At 43.6% G+C, this 19,433-nt stretch overlaps 2 protein-coding genes across 8 annotated transcripts; one reads left to right on the top strand and one right to left on the bottom strand.

Annotated features, from left to right (window-relative positions):
• The first annotated feature begins 3,410 nt into the window (after positions 1-3,410).
• Positions 3,411-15,296, top strand: acsl1a (acyl-CoA synthetase long chain family member 1a). Of its 2 annotated transcripts, none has more exons than XM_011619678.2 (21): positions 3,411-3,545; positions 8,916-9,126; positions 9,348-9,462; positions 9,550-9,614; positions 10,588-10,689; positions 10,802-10,901; positions 10,994-11,169; positions 11,266-11,298; positions 11,441-11,492; positions 11,571-11,644; positions 12,327-12,404; positions 12,547-12,681; positions 12,769-12,903; positions 13,017-13,112; positions 13,194-13,266; positions 13,349-13,437; positions 13,511-13,627; positions 13,700-13,843; positions 13,927-14,028; positions 14,099-14,170; positions 14,244-15,296. In XM_011619678.2, exons 2-21 carry the CDS (start codon positions 8,932-8,934, stop codon positions 14,382-14,384), a joined length of 2,094 nt encoding a protein of 697 aa, XP_011617980.1. In that variant the 5' UTR covers positions 3,411-3,545; positions 8,916-8,931; the 3' UTR covers positions 14,385-15,296. The 2 variants fall into 2 exon arrangements, with proteins under 2 accessions (XP_011617980.1, XP_003978392.1); XM_003978343.3 differs by lacking the exon at positions 3,411-3,545 and adding an exon at positions 7,190-7,384.
• Positions 10,101-18,905, bottom strand: primpol (primase and polymerase (DNA-directed)). Of its 6 annotated transcripts, none has more exons than XM_029850921.1 (16): positions 18,751-18,905; positions 18,450-18,495; positions 17,846-18,019; positions 17,666-17,760; positions 17,467-17,605; positions 17,173-17,320; positions 17,009-17,099; positions 16,773-16,924; positions 16,542-16,704; positions 16,373-16,470; positions 16,211-16,297; positions 15,992-16,100; positions 15,807-15,883; positions 15,686-15,732; positions 15,385-15,603; positions 13,498-13,635 (listed from the first exon to the last, which is right to left on the bottom strand). In XM_029850921.1, exons 3-15 carry the CDS (start codon positions 18,017-18,019, stop codon positions 15,388-15,390), a joined length of 1,596 nt encoding a protein of 531 aa, XP_029706781.1. In that variant the 5' UTR covers positions 18,450-18,495; positions 18,751-18,905; the 3' UTR covers positions 13,498-13,635; positions 15,385-15,387. The 6 variants fall into 6 exon arrangements, with proteins under 6 accessions (XP_029706782.1, XP_029706781.1, XP_029706783.1 ...); XM_029850923.1 differs by having other exon boundaries at positions 18,837-18,854; XM_029850922.1 differs by lacking the exons at positions 13,498-13,635; positions 18,450-18,495 and adding an exon at positions 10,101-10,124.
• Positions 18,906-19,433: the final 528 nt, after the last annotated feature.

Genomic DNA, 19,433 nt, shown 5'->3' with positions numbered 1-19,433 from the left:
AGAAAGAAAGAAACAATCGCGTTTAAAGGGGCCTGGGTAATGCGCCAAGTGGAGACGCCAAAGCGCACACTGCACAAAGGGTGCTAGTAAATGCCACAGGGGACTTTTGTACCCTCACATTGCTCAAGTTTTTCCCCCAAACAAAGGGCATTATTTTATACTTGAATACATTTCATACAACAATTGGCTGTTTTCTTCAAACATATTTTCACAGCAAGGTTAACAACAGGTTTATTGTGTGCGCTCCTCCCAGATCTCATGCGCCAACACAGTTTGCTTCGGCTTTTTTATTTTCAGAGAACGTTTTAACCTCCAAACTTTCATCGGTCTTGGCTTTATTTGATCCTGCGAGCGATGTCGAAGAATAAAAAGCAGCATAGAATGAGGAGGGAAAAGGCTCACAAGACTTCTGAAGGGCCTGGAGAGTTTTTGGAGCACCATGGAGAGAAAAGCGCGAGCGAGCGGGACGGGGGCAGAAAATCCAATTACTTGACTGTGCAGTTTTAACACTTTTTATGTGTCCTTCTTTTGAAATATTCACAGACTTTAGCGCGGTTGGTTTTTTTTAAATACATTAAACACTGGAAGCTTTTCGTCTGGCAGACTTTTTAATGCCGGGTGTGCGTCAGTACGCAGCCAAGCGATGCGTAAGGATTTATCAAAGCACTATAATGAATAAGAAAACGTGTTTCTTTCCCAAAATAATTTGTCAAAATTATATGAAAACCTTCCAAATTTCCTACGAATAATACGAATACGAATCCATGCTTATATAATGAACAACAATCCTTCCACATAATTCTGAGACATGTGTTTTTATTTTATCTAAATATGCATTGTTTCCCAATTATTATTGGACAATCATTGTACTTAAAAAAAATAAGTAATTTTTCACTGCAAAAAAATTGAATATTTTTTTACATATAAAATAAAAATTCAATAACAACATAAGTGCATCAGTAGCACTGAAATATATTTACATTTGAATGCAAAAGTAAGTTTTAATGCAGAGTAACTGTTGTGTAATGCATTGATACTAATAAAAAAGTGCAAAATTAACTTAATTTACCAATGCAGAAAAATAGTTTAAAAAGTTGAATCTGGAAGAGTAGTCCGTTACCTCTGATTTTATTTAAGTATTTTAGGTGAGTTGCAGCTCACTGATTAAGTTTCAACCCCCCTATTTGGTGAGGCATTTATTTATTTAACATCTTCATCATATAGTTAAGGATCTACACAGACGTGGACCACGTCTCACGTGACGTCACGTGAGAGCCAGTCTTCGGACATGTTTTGGAAGACAAGATAGTATTTTAGTCTTTAAAAAAAAAAAAAAAAAAAAAAAAAGCGCCCAAACGATTCGAATTTTAATGATCTGTGTTTTGAAATCTGTCGATTTTAAAAGCAAATGGTTGGAATCCGAAAAGATTAGTCGATAAACTGTTTTTACATGTACTTTACACTTTATTACACTTTATTTTCTTTGCGATTCCAGTGGTTGTAACTTTAGATTATGCCGTGTTTGGTTTGGATTTGCGCAGAAACTTGCACCATTCAAATCTAAATAAGCTTCGAGGAAACGCCAAACTGTGGCAACGGTGCAGTGGTCGCGCTGCAGCAGCATCACCAGCAGCAGCACCATCACCAGCAGCAGCACCATCACCAGCAGCAGCACCATCACCAGCAGCAGCAGCAGCAGCACCATCACCAGCAGCAGCACCACCAGCAGCAGCACCATCACCAGCAGCAGCACCAGCAGCAGCACCATCACCAGCAGCAGCACCACCAGCAGCAGCACCATCACCAGCAGCACCAGCAGCAGCAGCAGCAGCAGCAGCAGCAGCAGCAGCAGCAGCAGCAGCAGCACCAGCAGCAGCAGCAGCACCACCAGCAGCAGCAGCACCAGCAGCAGCAGCAGCACTAGCAGCAGCACCATCACCAGCAGCACCACCATCACTAGCAGCAGCACCATCACCAGCAGCAGCAGCAGCACCACCAGCAGCAGCAGCATCACCAGCAGCACCACCATCACCAGCAGCAGCACCAGCAGCAGCAGCAGCACCAGCAGCAGCACCATCACTAGCAGCAGCACCATCACCAGCAGCAGCACCATCACCAGCAGCACCATCACCAGCAGCAGCACCATCACCAGGCTGTGGTTACTTGCTGAGTGTTGTCAGGCGCTGCGCTCTGACCCGTGGTGACCTGGACGGCTCCCTGACACAATCAGCTGGCTTGTTGCGCCACCACCAGCCCGAACTGCAGCGTTTCACACGGTCCTGAGACCAGACCTTCAAAACAGTCACTCCAAATTGGTCGAGCACAGACGTCATTCAAAAAGCCCTTAATTGTTTATACTCATTTACAGCACTAAAAAAAATTCTCGTAAACCGACGTCGTTCTTTTTTCAGACTCTAGTAACTTATTATTGTTCCTTGAGGATTCTTTAAACGTGCAATTTACAAAACAGGATAGTTCTGCTACCTTCTCATTTAAAGTGTAAAAGCGCTCCCTCTAGCGGTATTTTTTGACTTCACAGCACCATTGTCAATCTGTCAAACCTTTATTGCTTTAGTTTACAGCACTTTGCTTTGATAAATAAATGTTGATTACAGATAATGTCGGTATGTTTGACACGACCTCAGCATCACTGCACAGCACTGTGCGCCACCAACTAACTATGCTATTAACTATTATCCTATGTTGCACTGTAATTCAGTTGTTTATAATTTAAAGAGACTCAGACATGTTTGCAGACATGCTAAAGGCTTCACCCTGAAGGTGAAGGCAACATTTTACTGAATGTCTTCTAGTAACCCAACCTGAGATATTTGCAAGTTAACCAAAGAGGTTTCAAGGCAGGAATCAAAACCCACCCCTAAAGCCAAAACGGAAGACAACGTTGGGTTTATCTCTTCTTTGAGTTGTTCAATAATATCTTGTGCAAATTATTTTAATTTATTTGTAGGGATTTACTAACTGAGTCAACATATACTTTAAACATTGCAAAGAGGCATAATATGTAATCTATACTATTTTAGATGATTTCCATGTTCCACTGTTTAAAGTGTCTTAATGGAAAGAAAGTGTAAACACAACTTTTATATCTTATACTGTACACTGTAAATAAAATGTCCTGAGGTAACTTCCACACTGATCATATGGGCCATAAATAACGGTGGCCTACGCCTAAACTGTAAACAGGATGAGCTGCTTGACAACCAAAAAAAATCCTAATTAAAAATACGACATTGGGTAAATGTGTGGTTGTTTTTATTTGACACACATGCCTTGTTTACTCCTTGGTAAAACCGAAATGTGGATGTTTAACGTTTCACCTATACGTCTGCGCGCTTCTTCCGCCTCAGAATATGCACCAATCAGAACACGCCTCTCAAATCTCGAGCCAGCGCGACCTGAGCGGCGGCGCCTGATTGGCTGAGAGCAGCGGCAGCGGAACAAAATGCGAGCGGCCCCCGCTGCTGTCGCTGTTGCTGCCTCCTGCAGAAAAAGGTTCAAGTGTCTGAGTCTGCCGCCTCTCACAGGTTAGTGAAAACCGCCCTGCCCACACAACTGTATTCAAATGCCCGAGGTTAGGTGTTTGCTTTCAGTCATCCTGTGATAGAATTAGCGGGAGGGCCACTGATAGCGGGATGCTGTTAACGGTGTCAGTAAAAGCTGCTGTCTTCCTATATTGTTCCCTGGGAAATGACGCCTCTTGACACGGTTTTTAGTCGCTGCGTCATATCATATTTTCGTCTGCGTCCAAAAGGGCCGTCCTGTTCATTCAGTCGCGCATTTTTTTAATTTTATTTTATCGAGGACGATACGTGCTCATCGTTCCTATCAGTCGCTGAGAAACCTGTTTGCGTGACGCTCATCATCACCCAGAAGGACGCGACGCATAATTGAGACGCATCTTTTTGGTCCTGGAACTTTTTGTCGCCAGTCCTGAGATTCTAGATCCCGAGAAGCGATCAGACATGACTGTGACCTGATATCAACTCCAGCCCATAACCGCGTAAATAAGGAAGAGGCCGAATTTCCCTGTTTTTAAAGTTGTAGTACGCCACATTTGGTTCATTTCTGGGTCATCTAAAATCCCACTGATGATGACAACCGACTCCAAATCTATTGTCTTCAGGGTGGATCAGGATCAGAGCACCCCCCCAGATCCTGAGCTATAAACCCACCAGGACATATGACTGATCCTGATGCATTTCAAAGTGTCGTTAATCATTTCTGTAAATGTGTTTTAACAAGTGAGGAAATCATTGCTAAATTTGACGTTTTACTTCCCCCCATTAGACAGAAAAGAGCAACAGTGGGATCTGTTCCGACAGGTGTCCGTCTGAGGGATTCTCTCCAGGTTAAACCAAGAGTGCGGGAGTAGCCCTGAACATCTTTATTAGTTCATATCACCTTAAGTTTCTTTGAGTTGGATTATGCTAATTGCTTTTTTTAAAATCTATTTCGCTGAGTGATATTGTCGTTTATATCCTGGTTGGGGTGTCTGCGAACAATAACAGCTGGAGGAGTTTTCTGTTCATCCTTTTCACCCTTGTACACCGGTTTTATTTGTCGACATCACCCAGGTCCTCTCGTATCAGCAGGGGCGGACAGAGAATCCACGAGGGCACTGAAACCACGCCTCGATCCGCATCCCTGCGCTGACATGCCGCCACTTGAACGCTGCTGAGAGAAAAAGAGTCACTCGTTGCTTGTGTGTTGTGGCGCTGTTGACTCACAGCACGGAGGGCTGAAGTTATGGCTTTGTCGCTCCGCTTCCTGTTTCCCATGTTCACGCTGTCTTGTTGGGATGAAGTGTGTGTGTATCATCCACAAAGTGCATGTAGCAAATTTGAATTTGGGTCTCTGAAACAGCTCCAGTTGTAACATTCCAGGTCCCCCCCCAGTTGTTGGTACTCACGGGCAGACACAGAGGCAGATTCCGAGGCTTTATCATGGTTGCGCACAGATGCCAGGAAATAAGTCTGAAGGGAAATACACAACTTGTATACGTCACCACTGACGTCTACAGCTGTCTAAATGTTTAGCGTCCAAGGGTAAATACAGACGTACAGAGCCTGTTACGGTGACGCTTAGTGTGTTTTATATGAGTAATCTTGGACTCAGCCTGGTACAAAGCGATGTTTTCTGAGTTCATAGCTGAACGCTGACATCAGACGGCACATCTGGAGGCTCTCGCCGTGTTGACTTAATAGCCGATGGTATCCGTGCACGAAAAAAGGTGGACGGGGACGTTCAGGGGTGGGCGCTGTCTGCGTGCTGTGGCAGAAAACAGGAATCTTTGGAATGTAGCTGCGGTTTATATCTGTTGATTTCCTCACAGTGGAACATTATGACGCCCACTGGCCCCCACCAGGGGCCCACTGGGCTCAGCAAGTGCATGCTCAGCGGGGCCGTTAAGCTCATCTCTACTAGAGGGGCTCTTATTCCAGGTAGCAGCTTTAAATACCGACATCATTCCATCCGGTGAAAATTTCAGGAGGGGGGGGGGGGGGGGGTCACCCTGGTAGGTAATAGATAAAGTGTTGACACTGTAACCTGATTTTTGGACCCAGGTTTTTCAGCCCTGATTGAAATCACTTGGCCCCTCGCTCGTGTTGTCAGACGGGGACGATGGGATGAGATTTATGAAATGGTGCCTGTCAGCAGCTGAGCCAACATCAGGGAACGATAACCTCTGCAGGGCAGGTTAAACATACTTTCAAACCGGTGAAGCATGTGAAGAAATCTGCCCAACACTTTAGTGCTGATCGCCTGTTGAATAAAAGACCGGGAGGCGGGTTGATGTGTGCCGTTTCCAGTGATGACCTACAGTTTTCTCCTGTCTTCCTGGGTTTTACTGATATCCTTTCAGCGCTGCTTCCCAGCTTCTACTCCCCTGACAGCATTTGAACCTGTTCTGTGGCCTGAGGACAGGGTGTAGGGGACTTGGAACCCTGCAAGCTAGCAGCCCCGACCATTTACAAATTTGTGCTAATTCTTTCTACGAGCGTCCAGGATGCTCAATCCTGGGTGAGTGGGTCAGACCTCAGGAAATCAGCACACTTTATTATATCAGAGCAATATTTTTGATATATGAAGAAAGTTAATTTTTGGGGTCACTCCTGGAATAAGTTTATTTTTAGTGGCAAAAGAGCGTCAACGAAGGCTTGAATGGCTCCACCAGAGAGTGGGTGCGGTCGGCCATGATTGCCTAAGCTTCTCCGACATCCTGCATTTGTACAGTCAGCTTTGTTGGCTTTTGAACATCCCATCTAAACATAGCCTGTTCACCATTTAAACCGCCTCTTTATCTACCCAAAAAGATTTACCTTGTTAAGTCCCGCCTGCATGTTTCCTCTGCATTTCCCTGCCTCTTTCTTTATTTCCAGTATTTTGTGCATGTCTCCGTGTGTGTGTGTAGGCTGACCGGTTCTGCTGCCAGCTTCTCATTTTCCTTGCCAAGTATAGCGGTTAGCTGGTAGGTGCTGTTGGAGGTCCGTCCTCCCTCCAATCAAAAATACATTTTTGACCTGATTTCCAGTAACTTTAATAAGACAAACAGGTTGAAATTATTACCAGCAGATAATATTTGTAGACATATATCTGCTATTTTGCCTTAGAAATAGTATCTTGTAACAAATGCACTGTTAATTTCCAAGAAAACACAAAAAAAAATGGGTTCGCTACTTATTATTTGCTCCACCAAATATTTGCTTCACAAATTGCTATTTGCAAAAAACTATTTGCATTCATAACATTAGCTTTCAGGCTCAGAAGGGGGTCCGGCAAGAACCGTTCCTTGATGTTTGTTTGTGTTTATTTACTGGAGTTACAAAGTTTAGGTTACGTAGGTGGAGGAAATACCTCAGGGCAGAGACCTAAACATGGATGAGAGGGCAGTTTAAAGTGTTATTTTATTTCCTGCCATTAAAATAATGTATAGTGTGAACCAGTGTGGGGGAAACAGTGGTAACTGTCAGAGCAGCAGCGTGTGGACACGTGTGTGTGTGTGTGTGTGTGTGTGTGTGTGTGTGTGTGTGTGTGTGTGTGTGTGTGTGTGTGTGTGTGTGTGTGTGTGTGTGTGTGTGTGTGTGCGTGCGTGCGTGCGTGCGTGCGTGCGTGTGTGTGTGTGTCCTTCCAGGTGTTCTGCGCTGCGCTCCAGCCAGTGGTCGGCATCATCGTGTACGTTTCTGTTTGAAAGAGGCGTGTCTTTTTTTTCTTTTCTGCTTTTCGGATTTGTAAGAACCACAGACGTCTATTAGAGGTTATTGCAATTTCTGCTCATAGCAGCAGCAACTACTGTTAGAAGAGGAGTTTAATAGAGCTTGAGTTACCTGGAAACTCTTTTTTTTTTTTAAATAATCAACAGCCTGTGAGTATACAGATTTATTTTATTGTGCTTTGTTGAGAAAATAGTTAAATGCTAAAAAAAATTTCATTTCTTTTAGAGTTATATAATTAACACTCTGCATTATTCCTGTCAAAGGTTCAATTCTCTAGCATAACATTGCCTGGCAGCAAGATTGTAACTTACATTTATTCATTTATTTATCCATTTATATCCACTTTTAAATATCACACTGCAACAACCTTCCTTACTGTGATAAAACGTACGATTCCTTGTTACATGCATTTTGATTTTGTCACATTTCCTTCCTGTGTCATCACTGTCCGGTTTGCAGGGTAACGCAGCTTTTTTATCTGTGAAGGCTGCACGCCGCTAGTCACGGCCGCCACAGCAGCACCTGTTGTTGAGGTTATAGACACGAGAGTTGGCTAACTTTCAGCACCAATGTCGCTGATGCTGTACATCCTGACAGCAGCGGATGACTGATCGGTGTTGCTCTTATCATCAAGGGTCAGCTTTCAGTGGGACGTTTCTTTCCTCGATGGGGGCGACATTTGCATATGACAGGGACAGGAAGTAGAACTGCTCATCAGTTAGGCCTGAGGATGTCTTTCAGTGAGTTGCCTAATCGGAAACTTAAATATGAGATTGATTATTGGGTTTATATGAAGAATAAACCACAAATCGGCAGCGTTGGTCCAGTATTGGCCCAGCGAGCAGCTGCTTCCTTGGTCTAATCACCATTTTATTAAACATAATCTCCATGGAGGTCATTTTCTACATGATCTTGCTAAATAAAACCTCATTCACCTCTGAGTGTTTGAGTGCTTATCTACTTTTGGTAATTCTTATTATGCTGGAACTTTTGGGAATCTTCATTTGTCGTACGACAGGAAAATAGTGTGTGGAAGTGTGCCATGACTTTTGTACGTCCATGGCGTCCGAGAAATTGCAAATTTGGCGTGTTTAGGAGTGAGTTGGAAAGTCTAAGGCAAGGTCACACAATTTGCTATCTTTGATCTCAGTGTGACCGGGCGCGCTGACCTCACACAAAATAGGATTGAATGACTCTATAGTTCAAAGTTTTCTTTGCTCAAAGGTCACATTACATTACAACTGTGTTAGACGGCACTACAATTGTCATCCACATCACTTCATCAACCATAATCAGAGACTATAAATACAAACTACAAGGTAAGATTGAAGAATTCTCTGCCTCTGCATGAGATGCAACCACATTACTCGGTCATGGTCTCCTGCAGTGTGCAGCAGGGTGTGTGGATGTTAAGGTAACATGAGTCATGATATCATTTACAACCGTAATTTACATGCAGTCGCCGTGAGGTACTTTTGTGGGTGGAGGAGGGGGAAGGGCCAGAGGTGCAAAGTCACCGTTTCTGTAGAATTGAAGCTGGAAGCAGAGGTTTGTCTTAAACGGAGGTTTACCAACTCAAACCTACCAAAAACTAGATGGGCAGTGAGCATGTGCAAGCAAATGCACCCTCTAGTGTCGCGATGGAATAACGCTCATGTCCTTGCTTCCCCCCTCCCCCAGGCTCAGCGTAACAATCATGCAGACTCCAGAGGCTCATACGCGGTTTTGGATCCCAGAGCTCGACGATGTCTATCATTATCTCGCCGGGCTCAGCACCAATGCTCTCATGGGACTGGGCGCTTTCACCGCCCTCACCACCTACTGGCTCGCCTTCCAAAAGAAAGCCATCAAGCCACGCATCGACCCAAACCAGCAGTCAGTGGAATTACCGGTATGCGGTCTCTTTATTTTGGTCACCTGTTTCCTGATCATACAGACACGCGCATGTGTCCGATCTGAATGTTCAGGATATCCAGTGCAGTGCGTGTTTTCATGATCAAAACTCTTACAAATCATCTATGAGGGAACGTCAAGTCTTGTTCTAACAATATCACGCATGATATCAGAGGCCCTCGCCTGAACTTGCCTGCTAACCTTGGACCCTTTGTGCAGGGTGGCGAAGGCATCAGGAGGTCACTGCTGATGGAGGGCGATCAGCCAATCACATGCTACTACCATGATGCGTGCACGCTGTACGAGCTGTTTCTCAGGGGGCTTCGGGAATCCAGTGAGTTCCACGCTTTTTCAGCATGGCGCCTACCTGAATCCGAAGAGGTGATTTCAAGATTAATTTGGGATTTACTCTCTCTCACAGATAACGGGCCTTGCCTTGGATCCAGAAAACCGAACCAACCGTACGAGTGGCAGTCTTATCAAGAGGTGAGCCCGCGCATGTTTCCTGACTGGCACGTCTTTGAAGGGAGAAGATGAAGGAAAAGAGCCTGATTGGGTGAACGACAGGAAGTAAAAGGCGTTTGAGAAACCACAAGTTATAGTCTTCAGTCTGTTTCATCATAGCAGGAAACTGTAATCATGCACCAGCGCACCGCTTCCCAGCAAAGACCCAGTGACTCCCTGACCCGAGTGAATCAGCCCACAGTCTGACCTGGTTCATGTTGCAACAGCTCCAGACAGAAAGGACCAATGTGTCGCTCAGAGGGAGAATTCTGTCCCAATGTCATCGCCGCGGCCGATGCAAATTTTTATTTGCATGTTGGCGACAGTCATTTACAAACCTGCGTCACCTCTCTCAGAACCTAACGGACCCGTTTTACCTATAATGCACAATCAAGGCTTGTTACCGCGTGCGTGTGCGCCCTCCCTCACGGGCTGCGTTCGCTAACCAGGCTGCCGTCTTGACCAGGACTGCTGATTCCAGTGGTGACTGTCCTGGATTAAAAAGAAAAACCCTTAAATTCAACAGTATTATTCCCTCTTATTTAGAGTTTAATATAGAAGCACGATGACGATGATTCATCTTTAAAAGTTTTGGCTGATTTCTGGTGAGCCAACAGACTAAAACGCTGTCATCTGTCATCAGTGCACACAAGTTCACTGAAGTGTGATGACACAATTCTTTTAAACTCGACCCACAATAGTTATGTTGTCTGATTTAGGACAGTGTGTCCAGTATTGAGCCTCCATCTGTTTAACCCCCTCCTCTGCTCTCTGTAGTAACACCTGTATTGTTTGGAGCCTTCAAAAACTGTAGACTTTTGGTGTGAGACAATGAGGATTATAATCATTACATTATTTTATGTTCATTTCCCTAAGACTTAAATGTCTATGTGATATTCTATCAAGAGCCACAGATGAATACATACCTTGTCTTCCTTTTTTTTTTTTTGCACAGGTGGCAGACAGAGCCGAGCACATCGGCTCCGCACTCCTGCACAGAGGCCACTCTCATACTGGAGACAAGTTTATCGGCATTTTCTCTATAAACAGGCCGGAGGTACAGCAGACAGATCTGTCTTAAGCAATTCAATAAGTCAAACACCAGCAACGGTGTTTAGAAAATATAAAAATGTATAAGACATTAAAATATAGGATGTTTCCCCTCTCAGTGGACTATTTCAGAATTGGCCTGTTACACGTACTCCCTGGTGACGGTTCCGCTGTATGACACTCTGGGTAGAGAGGCCATCAGCCACATCATCGACAAAGGTACCAGAGGCCCCCTGCAGCGCTGTCATGCTACGCCGGATCCGAAACATCGGAGCAAAGTGGGTAATTTAGTGCGGTCTGTTCTGTTGCAGCGACCATCGCCACAGTGATCTGCGACGTGCCGGAAAAAGCCTGGATGATCCTGGAGTGCGTCAACGGTAAAGGGACGCCGGTGAAGACGATCGTGATCATTGAAGCGTTCGAAACGGACCTCGTGAAGCGTGCGCAGGAGTGCGACGTTGAAGTGATCAGCTTCAAGGAGTTTGAGGTGTGATAAGGCTGTTTTAGTTTTTAATCTGTTGTACTGTTACTGACAAGTGAGTGTGTTCTTCAGACTCTGTCTCACTGGTTTTTATCTTAACAGGCTCTGGGAAAAGACAACCACGTTGAACCAGTGGTGAGTTGGCACCAGAACCAGCAGAATCACCTCATCTTTGATCATTTTGGAATCAGGAGAGGAACTTGGTGTTCCAAAATTCAGCGTCTTGTCGTTTCCTGTAGCAACGCGATTCGTTTTCTCACGCCTGATCTGATTACAGCCTCCTGCACCAGAAGACCTCGCGCTTGTCTGTTTCACCTCCGGAACCACAGGTGATCACATGACATGATGTGGCTTCTCTGTTTTTCTTGAGATGACTGTGGCTTCATCATCTGTATTTTTCCTTCCAGGAAAACCAAAAGGGGCAATGTTAACTCATGGGAATATAATCTCCAACACCGCAGCTTTCTTAAAAACTACAGAGGTAAATATAGTAGCAAACTTTGGAATATGTGTATGGACTATTTGTCTACAGTGTTCCTTCGATTTGATCTTGGCTCACAGACCAGGATTCAACAATAATGTTAGAATCTGTGGTGGGGTCTCTGGGCCAGTAATATCTGAAATCTTCCAGGAAATATTATAGTAAATAATAGTCGAATCGGTCATGATACGGACGGCTACAGCAGCAACCAGACAGTGATGAGGGCAGCTGTTGCACGAAACCAGAAATATCTCATAAGCATCAGATCTTATTTTGCTGTGGGTTCTATAATGTTTGGTAATCAGTTCGTTGTTGCCATGGGTTACCCCACTGAGCGTGTCCGTCTCGAAGCAGCCTGGATGTTCTTAGGAAGTAACAGGCATGATTCTAAAACCACAGCGTCTGCGATAACGTCAGCGTTCATAAATGCCTAAATGTGTTAAAAGTTTTAACTCTTTGCCCACCAAATGGCTCCAGCGCTCAGGGCATTTGGGGATTTTCCAGTTGATCCAAAATGAAGTCACAGCTGTTGATTTTGTATTGTGTCAGCGTCAGCCCACATGCATTTTTCCTCCCACATGAAATAATTCCAGGGAACACTGGCAGCTGACAATAAACAAGCACCCTTCTCCGTCTTGGAGTTTCAACTTAGGTGACTTTGAGCACTTTCTCTCCTCTCCAGGCAGACTGCATGCTGTGTGTCGATGATGTTCACATATCCTATCTTCCTCTGGCTCACATGTTGGAGAGGGTTATACATGTAAGTGAAAAGAAGCACTGCACAGGGGTTGTGATCTATTTAATGAAGCATTTTAAGGACACATTTGTGGCAGTATACTTCTTAAATTGTTGTTGTGCTCTGTACGCCACCTTGTGGACAAAGTGCTTCATTGCTTTTTCAGGGCGTCATCCTCATCCATGGGGCCCGAATTGGGTTCTTCCAGGGAGATATTAGACTTTTGATGGATGATTTGCAGACACTGAAGCCAACGGTCTTTCCCGTGGTTCCACGTCTGCTCAACCGCATGTGCGATAAGGTCAGACCTCAGTGACCTTTAGCTCTGCTTCCAATCTTTCTTTTTTCTGGCTGTCGTCCTGAATACAAGCTTGTCTCGTGTCTGCAGATATTTAGTCAGGCTGACAGGCCACTGAAGAAATGGCTGCTGCATTTGGCTTTCAGCAGAAAAACAGCAGAGCTCAATAAGGGTGTCACCAGGCGGGACACCATCTGGGACAGGCTTATCTTCAGAAAAGTTCAGGTAAATATAGAATCTTGTGTAAATACACAGCCTAATCACACTGGACACTGTACTTTTAGCTTCAGTCATTGATAAAGTTTGTTGATAGAATTTTTTTAACAATCTCTCTTCAGGCAAACGTGGGAGGCCGAGTGAGAATGATGATAACGGGAGCAGCGCCGGTGTGCCCAACAAACTTGACATACATCCGAGCAGCCCTGGGCTGTCAGGTGAGCAGCACACAGCAACAAGCATCTGTCAGGTCCAGGTCATTTGATTTCTTTTACTGAACCGTTACGACCATGCTGCAGTTATATGAAGGCTACGGCCAGACCGAATCCACAGCTGGGTGCTCCATGTCACTGCCTGGTGACTGGATTGCAGGTGAATATCCGTCCATACTTTTTGAACCTTTAAATTTGTTTTTTTGTTTTCATTACTGTGATTTTTATTTTTTTTTGCACAGGACGCGTCGGCCCTCCTCTACCCTGCAATGACATGAAACTGGTGGACGTGCCAGAAATGAACTACTTTGCAGCTAACGGGGAGGGAGAGGTGGGCTCAGCTCGACTTCTGAATTGACCTACAATAAAACACTAATACCATAGTAAAAAAAATCTCCTTGTAGGTGTGCGTCAAAGGACCAAATGTATTCAAAGGATACCTGAACGATCCAGAGAAAACAGCCGAAGCGCTCGACGAGGACGGGTGGCTGCACACTGGAGACATTGGGAAATGGCTTCCTGTAAGGCTCTGTGGATAGAATTAATGCAGTTGTGGGCAGATGTATGAAGTACTGATGCGGTCGTTGTTGCAGAACGGCACGCTGAAGATCACTGACAGGAAGAAGAATATTTTCAAGATGGCGCAGGGTGAATACATCGCCCCAGAGAAGATCGAAATGGTCTATAATCTCAGTCAACCAGTGGCCCAGATATTTGTTCACGGGGACAGTTTACAGGTCAGGAATTGATGAAGCCGAGCGGTCAGATGAGTGGGAGAATTCGAGCGGCACTGATCCGCCTCCCACCTGTGTATTTTTAGGCGTGCCTTGTTGGGGTAGTCATACCTGACCCCGAGACTTTGCCTGAGTGGATGAAGAAGAGAGGAATTGAAGGAACCCACTCGGAACTCTGCAAAAACAAGGTCAGATTTTTTTTTAAACTTGGCCCATTTCATCATTCCTGCTTACATTTTTCTGATTTTCTGCTCGTAGGATGTGAAGAAAGCTATCCTAGAGGACATCTGGAGGTTGGGCAAAGAAGCAGGACTCAAATCTTTCGAACAGGTATGACAAACTCCATCACCTCTGACAGCATAAATCAGTGATCTTGTCGATTTCATTTCAATTTTCTGCGCAGGTGAAGGATATCGTATTACACCCTGAGATGTTCTCTATCCAGAACGGGCTGCTCACCCCCACCTTAAAGACCAAGAGGGCTGAACTTCAGAGTTACTTCAGAGAGAAAATTGATGAAATGTACACCAAAATTAAAATGTAAACTGAGATTAGGAAGAACTGCAGGGAAGGCCACCACCATACTGCCAGAGCCAAATAAAGGCCGAATTTCTTCAAGTGTCACTTCCAGACTGGAACTATAATCCGTTTCATCAATGATCCTGCTTCAGAAAATATTGCTGACCACCATTTCATTGTGTTACCGATGTGATATAAGTGTCAACACAAGAACAGGAAATGTTAGTGCTTTTGCCTTAAGTGCCACTGTATCTGACGCTAAATGTATTTATTTTCAAATTCTTAGGAAGTACAGCAAAGAATATGATATAGTTTTATAGAGAGCAATGTGGAACTGAGAATGATAAATATGAAACTATTTTATGTTCCTTGTTATCAGTTAGATTTTTATGGAATATAATCATCATAGCTGTTAATAATTGAGCTCCTAAAATGTCAATAACTGGGCTGATGTTGTATTTCGCTCTATGTTTCAGTGTTTTAAAAGCTAAACTATTGTTTCAACTGTTGTAAAATGAGGTTTGTAGCAATTTTTGGACGTTACGTTATGTTTTGGCTGGGTTCTCTTTGTTTGTTGGTTCATGTTGCATATAAATATTGTCATACTTGACCGTTACTGTAAATCCTAAATAAATGATCAGTTTCCAGGACAAAACTACAGACTTTAACATCTATCTTGCACAAATTACTAGAGTTTTTATTTTTTAAACGTCAAGTACACCGAGGTTGAGTCTCTGTGCTTGTTTCATTTCCTCATACTCAACATTTCATCCATGTGTTGCTTTGAATGGAGCTCTTGAATGAATTGTGGCTCAAGCCATGACATGAATTTTGTTTTTGGTTATATTCTAAAAAGAAGCACGTGAGCAGTTTTTGTGTTAGGCTATAAGCCGAGCATTTGTTAAATCAGTCAAATAAAGTCTGCTTTGCTTCTGTCTAGAAAGGTGCATCATTTTAAACACATTCAAACACAGAATTGAATAAATCAGTGCAAATAGAGTGTCCCATCAGCTGAACCAGCTCACCATCTAAATGTCAAATTCTAGGTTTGACGCAGGCTGAAGAAGATCCGGGATTTCTCCGCTGTTTTGTTCAAAGTCCCCCAGAATCTCTGCATATTTCAGGTCGTCTTGGCTGTCTCCCCACGCATCGGCAGAGTCCTCGCCCAGATGTGCAGCATTTGCCGTCTGACTGGGTTCAATGTTGCCGGCCTCATCCATCAAATAAGCCTGGTCTTCCTCATCCTGCCAGTGAGAAGCAGACTTGTTGAGAAGTAGACAAACTGGCTTGAAAAGCAAATAAATCAGGACCCAGTTGGAGACTAACCTTTGCCATGATGTAGCTCATGCAGATCTCCTGGGGCAGCGGGTAACCTTTCAGTGAAGCCAGGATAGTTCATATTCCTGAAATGTTGGGGTAAATCCATCATACACTGCTGATAACTTACTTGAGGATCTGAAATTCCTGCATTCGGGATCGTGACACTTCTGGTACCAAACTTCTTCTTTCAGATCTGCAATAATCCTACAAAAGATGAGGAAACCCAGACCAGAAACCCAGATTAAAAACTACAAACCCTGTCATAAACGTGCTATAATCAAAGAAAAAGCCAAGACCTGGGAAAACACATACATAATGTTGTTGCTTTTATGAAATCTCTGCACATTTTCACACCAGCGGTACTTCACGATGTCATACACCAGCAGTTGTTCGGCTGCAAAGTAGTTCCACCTCCTGATGCCTGTCAGAGCAGATTAGACCGTCAGAATTTTAAAAAAAATACAGAATTCTAAACCCTCCTATTTTTGACTCAGAATGTCCCTGAAATGGACCCTTCATCTCAACACTTACTTCCCTGTATTCCATCCTTTTGAACTAGGGTTAAAACAAAGTCATCCACTTCTTGATGAGGGGAGGACCCGCCGCCAGAATATAATTCTGTTAATGGTGGGCGAAAATGTAAAAATACTGTACAGAAAAAATTTGAATGAGAGATTGGCAGGTAAAGCTCACCGTGATTTGTGTCTGATCCGTGCTGGCAACGGGGCCGTGAGGCTTTGGCTTCTGTTGTTTCGGGAACCTCCCACGTGAGTATTCTCTGGCCTGTGAAACTAAGGACGTACGCGGTTGAAACGGCGCTCTCATTTCAGGACCAACGTGCTCGATGGAAACGTGAACGTACCTCACGTTGCAGACTAAGGAGGCCAAAAACACGCTTTCCTCTGCAGACCTACTTTTCTCGGGTTTGGCGTGAAACGTGTTGTCCTCTGCCACGGCGAACACGGTCCTCTTCCCAGCTTTCGACGACTTGTACAGCCGGAAATTTCTGTTCTTGGTGTAAACTCCTGTTTTTGTAAATAAGAAGCTGTGAAAACCAGCAGAGAAAAGCGAATCATTTCTGTGTTTCTCTTACCGAGATCAACAAACAGACAGTCCTGGCCGTCCTTGTTCTTCACCAGGAGGAACCCCAGGTCTCGCTCTTCCTGTTTGTGCCTCTTGGTCGGTGGATTCCCACAACTCTCTGATGTCTTCGCTGGTTTGCCTCCAGAAATGTCAGGTGCTCTGCTGTCAAATCAGAAATCAAAAATAATAATCCCCAAGTGTTGGTAGCAAAGAAACAATGGAAAAGGACTGATCTGAAAACCAAACCTTATCTCACTACTGTTGACCCCACTGTTGTGAGACCTTCCACCCTTAAGTGTGCTCAGGATTGGCTGAAGAATCGCATGAATAAACCTGCCTAGACAACAGAGAGAATATGATTTCAGGATGACACACCACAAAAAGTTGCCTTTACTTAACATGGAACGTACCCACATGTATGTTGTCTTTGAAAACTGCATTTTTGAGATTGAAGATGAGATGCCGACTGAACTTCTCCTCTGTACTGGAGTCAAGGTTCAGGACGTTGCAGGTGGTTGATGTGATTCCATAAATTTCCATCAGCTTGTCACAAACATACTGCAAACGCCCAAAAAAAGGTTCAATTGAGGCTTTACTGCCTTGAAAAAAATAACTAAATAAAAGGTCTGTTAAAAAAGCTGTTGTATGTGAAGCAACCTGCTCTGGCAGTAACAAATTAAAAAGTAAAAAATAGAACAGCATACCCGGATAAGTCGAGAAACCATAACCTTTCCATCGGCTCCTTTGTTCGCGGGCTTGTAGAATTCCAAGTCGAAATACAGTTTACACACGGTGCCTTCTGGTATGACTTCATAGCAGTGCATCAAAGAGTGGGTGTAGGTCCTGCACAGACGGATTCCATCATGATCAGGACCGTAGCTTCAAATACAGATTTGATTTTACCTGTAGTAGTGCCACAGCTCGCTGTAACTGGTAACCAGGTAGATCCTTTGACCCGGGAGCGAGTTCTCTTTTTCCAGTGCAAAAACATGGACAGCCTGATGGATAAAAGGACAGAGATGAGAATTTTTCTTGCCACGCACAAGATGAAATATAGACAACGCTGACGAAGCCAGACGTTACCTCTTTGCAGCGCTGAGCGAAAGCGATGGCCATACTCTGACGAGGATAGAGATTCCAGACGGACGAGGGCTGGCACGGCCAAAGTCGAGGCTTGTAGCGAGCGGTCAAAGGATTCGACCTGAAGGACTGAGCCAGCTGCTCAACCTTTGTCAGTCGTTCTCCCCACTTCTTCATCTTAACAGCACAGTCGAGCAGCAAATAACACGTTATAGCGCCGAAAATCAGTGATCAATGATCCATTGTAGCACTAGTACACATGAGATGATGAACTGAGCTCCATGTGTATTCTAAAAATACATTATGCATATATTATATCTCATTCTGGTTTCAGAAATATATATCTAAACATTTAAAAATTAGTAAATACACAGAGACAGAGACCTGCTTCAACATTCAAAATAATGTTTATAGCATTGTAATAATATTATTACATTAGCAAACCTGATTGAATTACTTTACCCGATTCATTCTGAACTTGTTCTGATAAAAGAACCATAAAACTAAAACATATGTTGAACATATGGACTGAGGATAACCGTTAGAAATTACACGTTCCCATCAACCAGATAATTATATATTCAAGGTCAAAATAAAACAAACATACTGTTTCAGGCGTGTCATCACATTGAAAAGTTGAATGCCGTTTAATTCTGCAACAAAATAGCCATTAAATTGCGTCACTCATGGGTCATTAATTTTTATCCACTTTACGTTACACATTCACCAACCAACAGGCAAGTAAAATAAAAAATTTAATCGAAATACATAAACGTAAGCATGATTTGTACATTGAATGTATTCGCTTGTTAGAGTTAATTTAATGTTAGAATGTGACAGAAATGTCGAAGGACAACTATTTTCTCCACCAGCTGGCAACAAATAGCAAGAAATTGTACTAAACATACCTGGGCCGAGAGCCGTACAGACTGCGTTTCTACTGTTGTTTGTAAAGAAAATGAAAAATAAAAAATAAAAGGCTTGTTTTTCTTACTTCTCAATCCGGAAGCTGTAGCGAACTCGTAAACACAGAGCTGCGCCTTATTTTTTATTTTGGCGCGCCAGGAACCGGAAATGACAGCATTTCCGGTCATACCAAGGCCGATTATTATTATTACTATTGTTGGTTGAGAAAAAAACAACTTTCAAATTTATGATGGAATTTTAAGTTACATTTTCAGGAAATGTCGACAATGACCCGAGGGACAGATGTTTTAAGTGATAGCAGCATTCTGGATTCCCGAAGAGACTTTGACCTTTGATCTTCCTTCCATAAATGGCTTTGTTCCTAAAACATTATGTAACCTTGTATCGCTGGTATTTCTCAGATTCCACAGACAAACTGCAAATGCTTATAATATCTTAATAAATCAAGCATTTATTCACCAAGCAAAAACTTTTTGTCTTAAACATGTCTCATGTCATCGTCCCAAGACTGTTGCAGCCCATCAACTTTTTCCCACAGAGTTAGTGGTCCAACCTCTTCTCCCCTTCAAAATGAAGCCTTGTCAGAGCTAAAAAAAAAAAAAAAAAAAAAAAAAAGTCTGAGCTTATCTGAGCTTCAGCAGCTTTCAGCAAAGGAAGAAGGAAA

The sequence above is a fragment of the Takifugu rubripes genome, chromosome 17 (genome assembly GCF_901000725.2).
Source record: "Takifugu rubripes chromosome 17, fTakRub1.2, whole genome shotgun sequence".
Classification (NCBI taxonomy): domain Eukaryota; kingdom Metazoa; phylum Chordata; class Actinopteri; order Tetraodontiformes; family Tetraodontidae; genus Takifugu; species Takifugu rubripes.
Note: the sequence above shows the minus strand (reverse complement) of the source record. Positions and strands in the feature narration are given on the sequence as shown.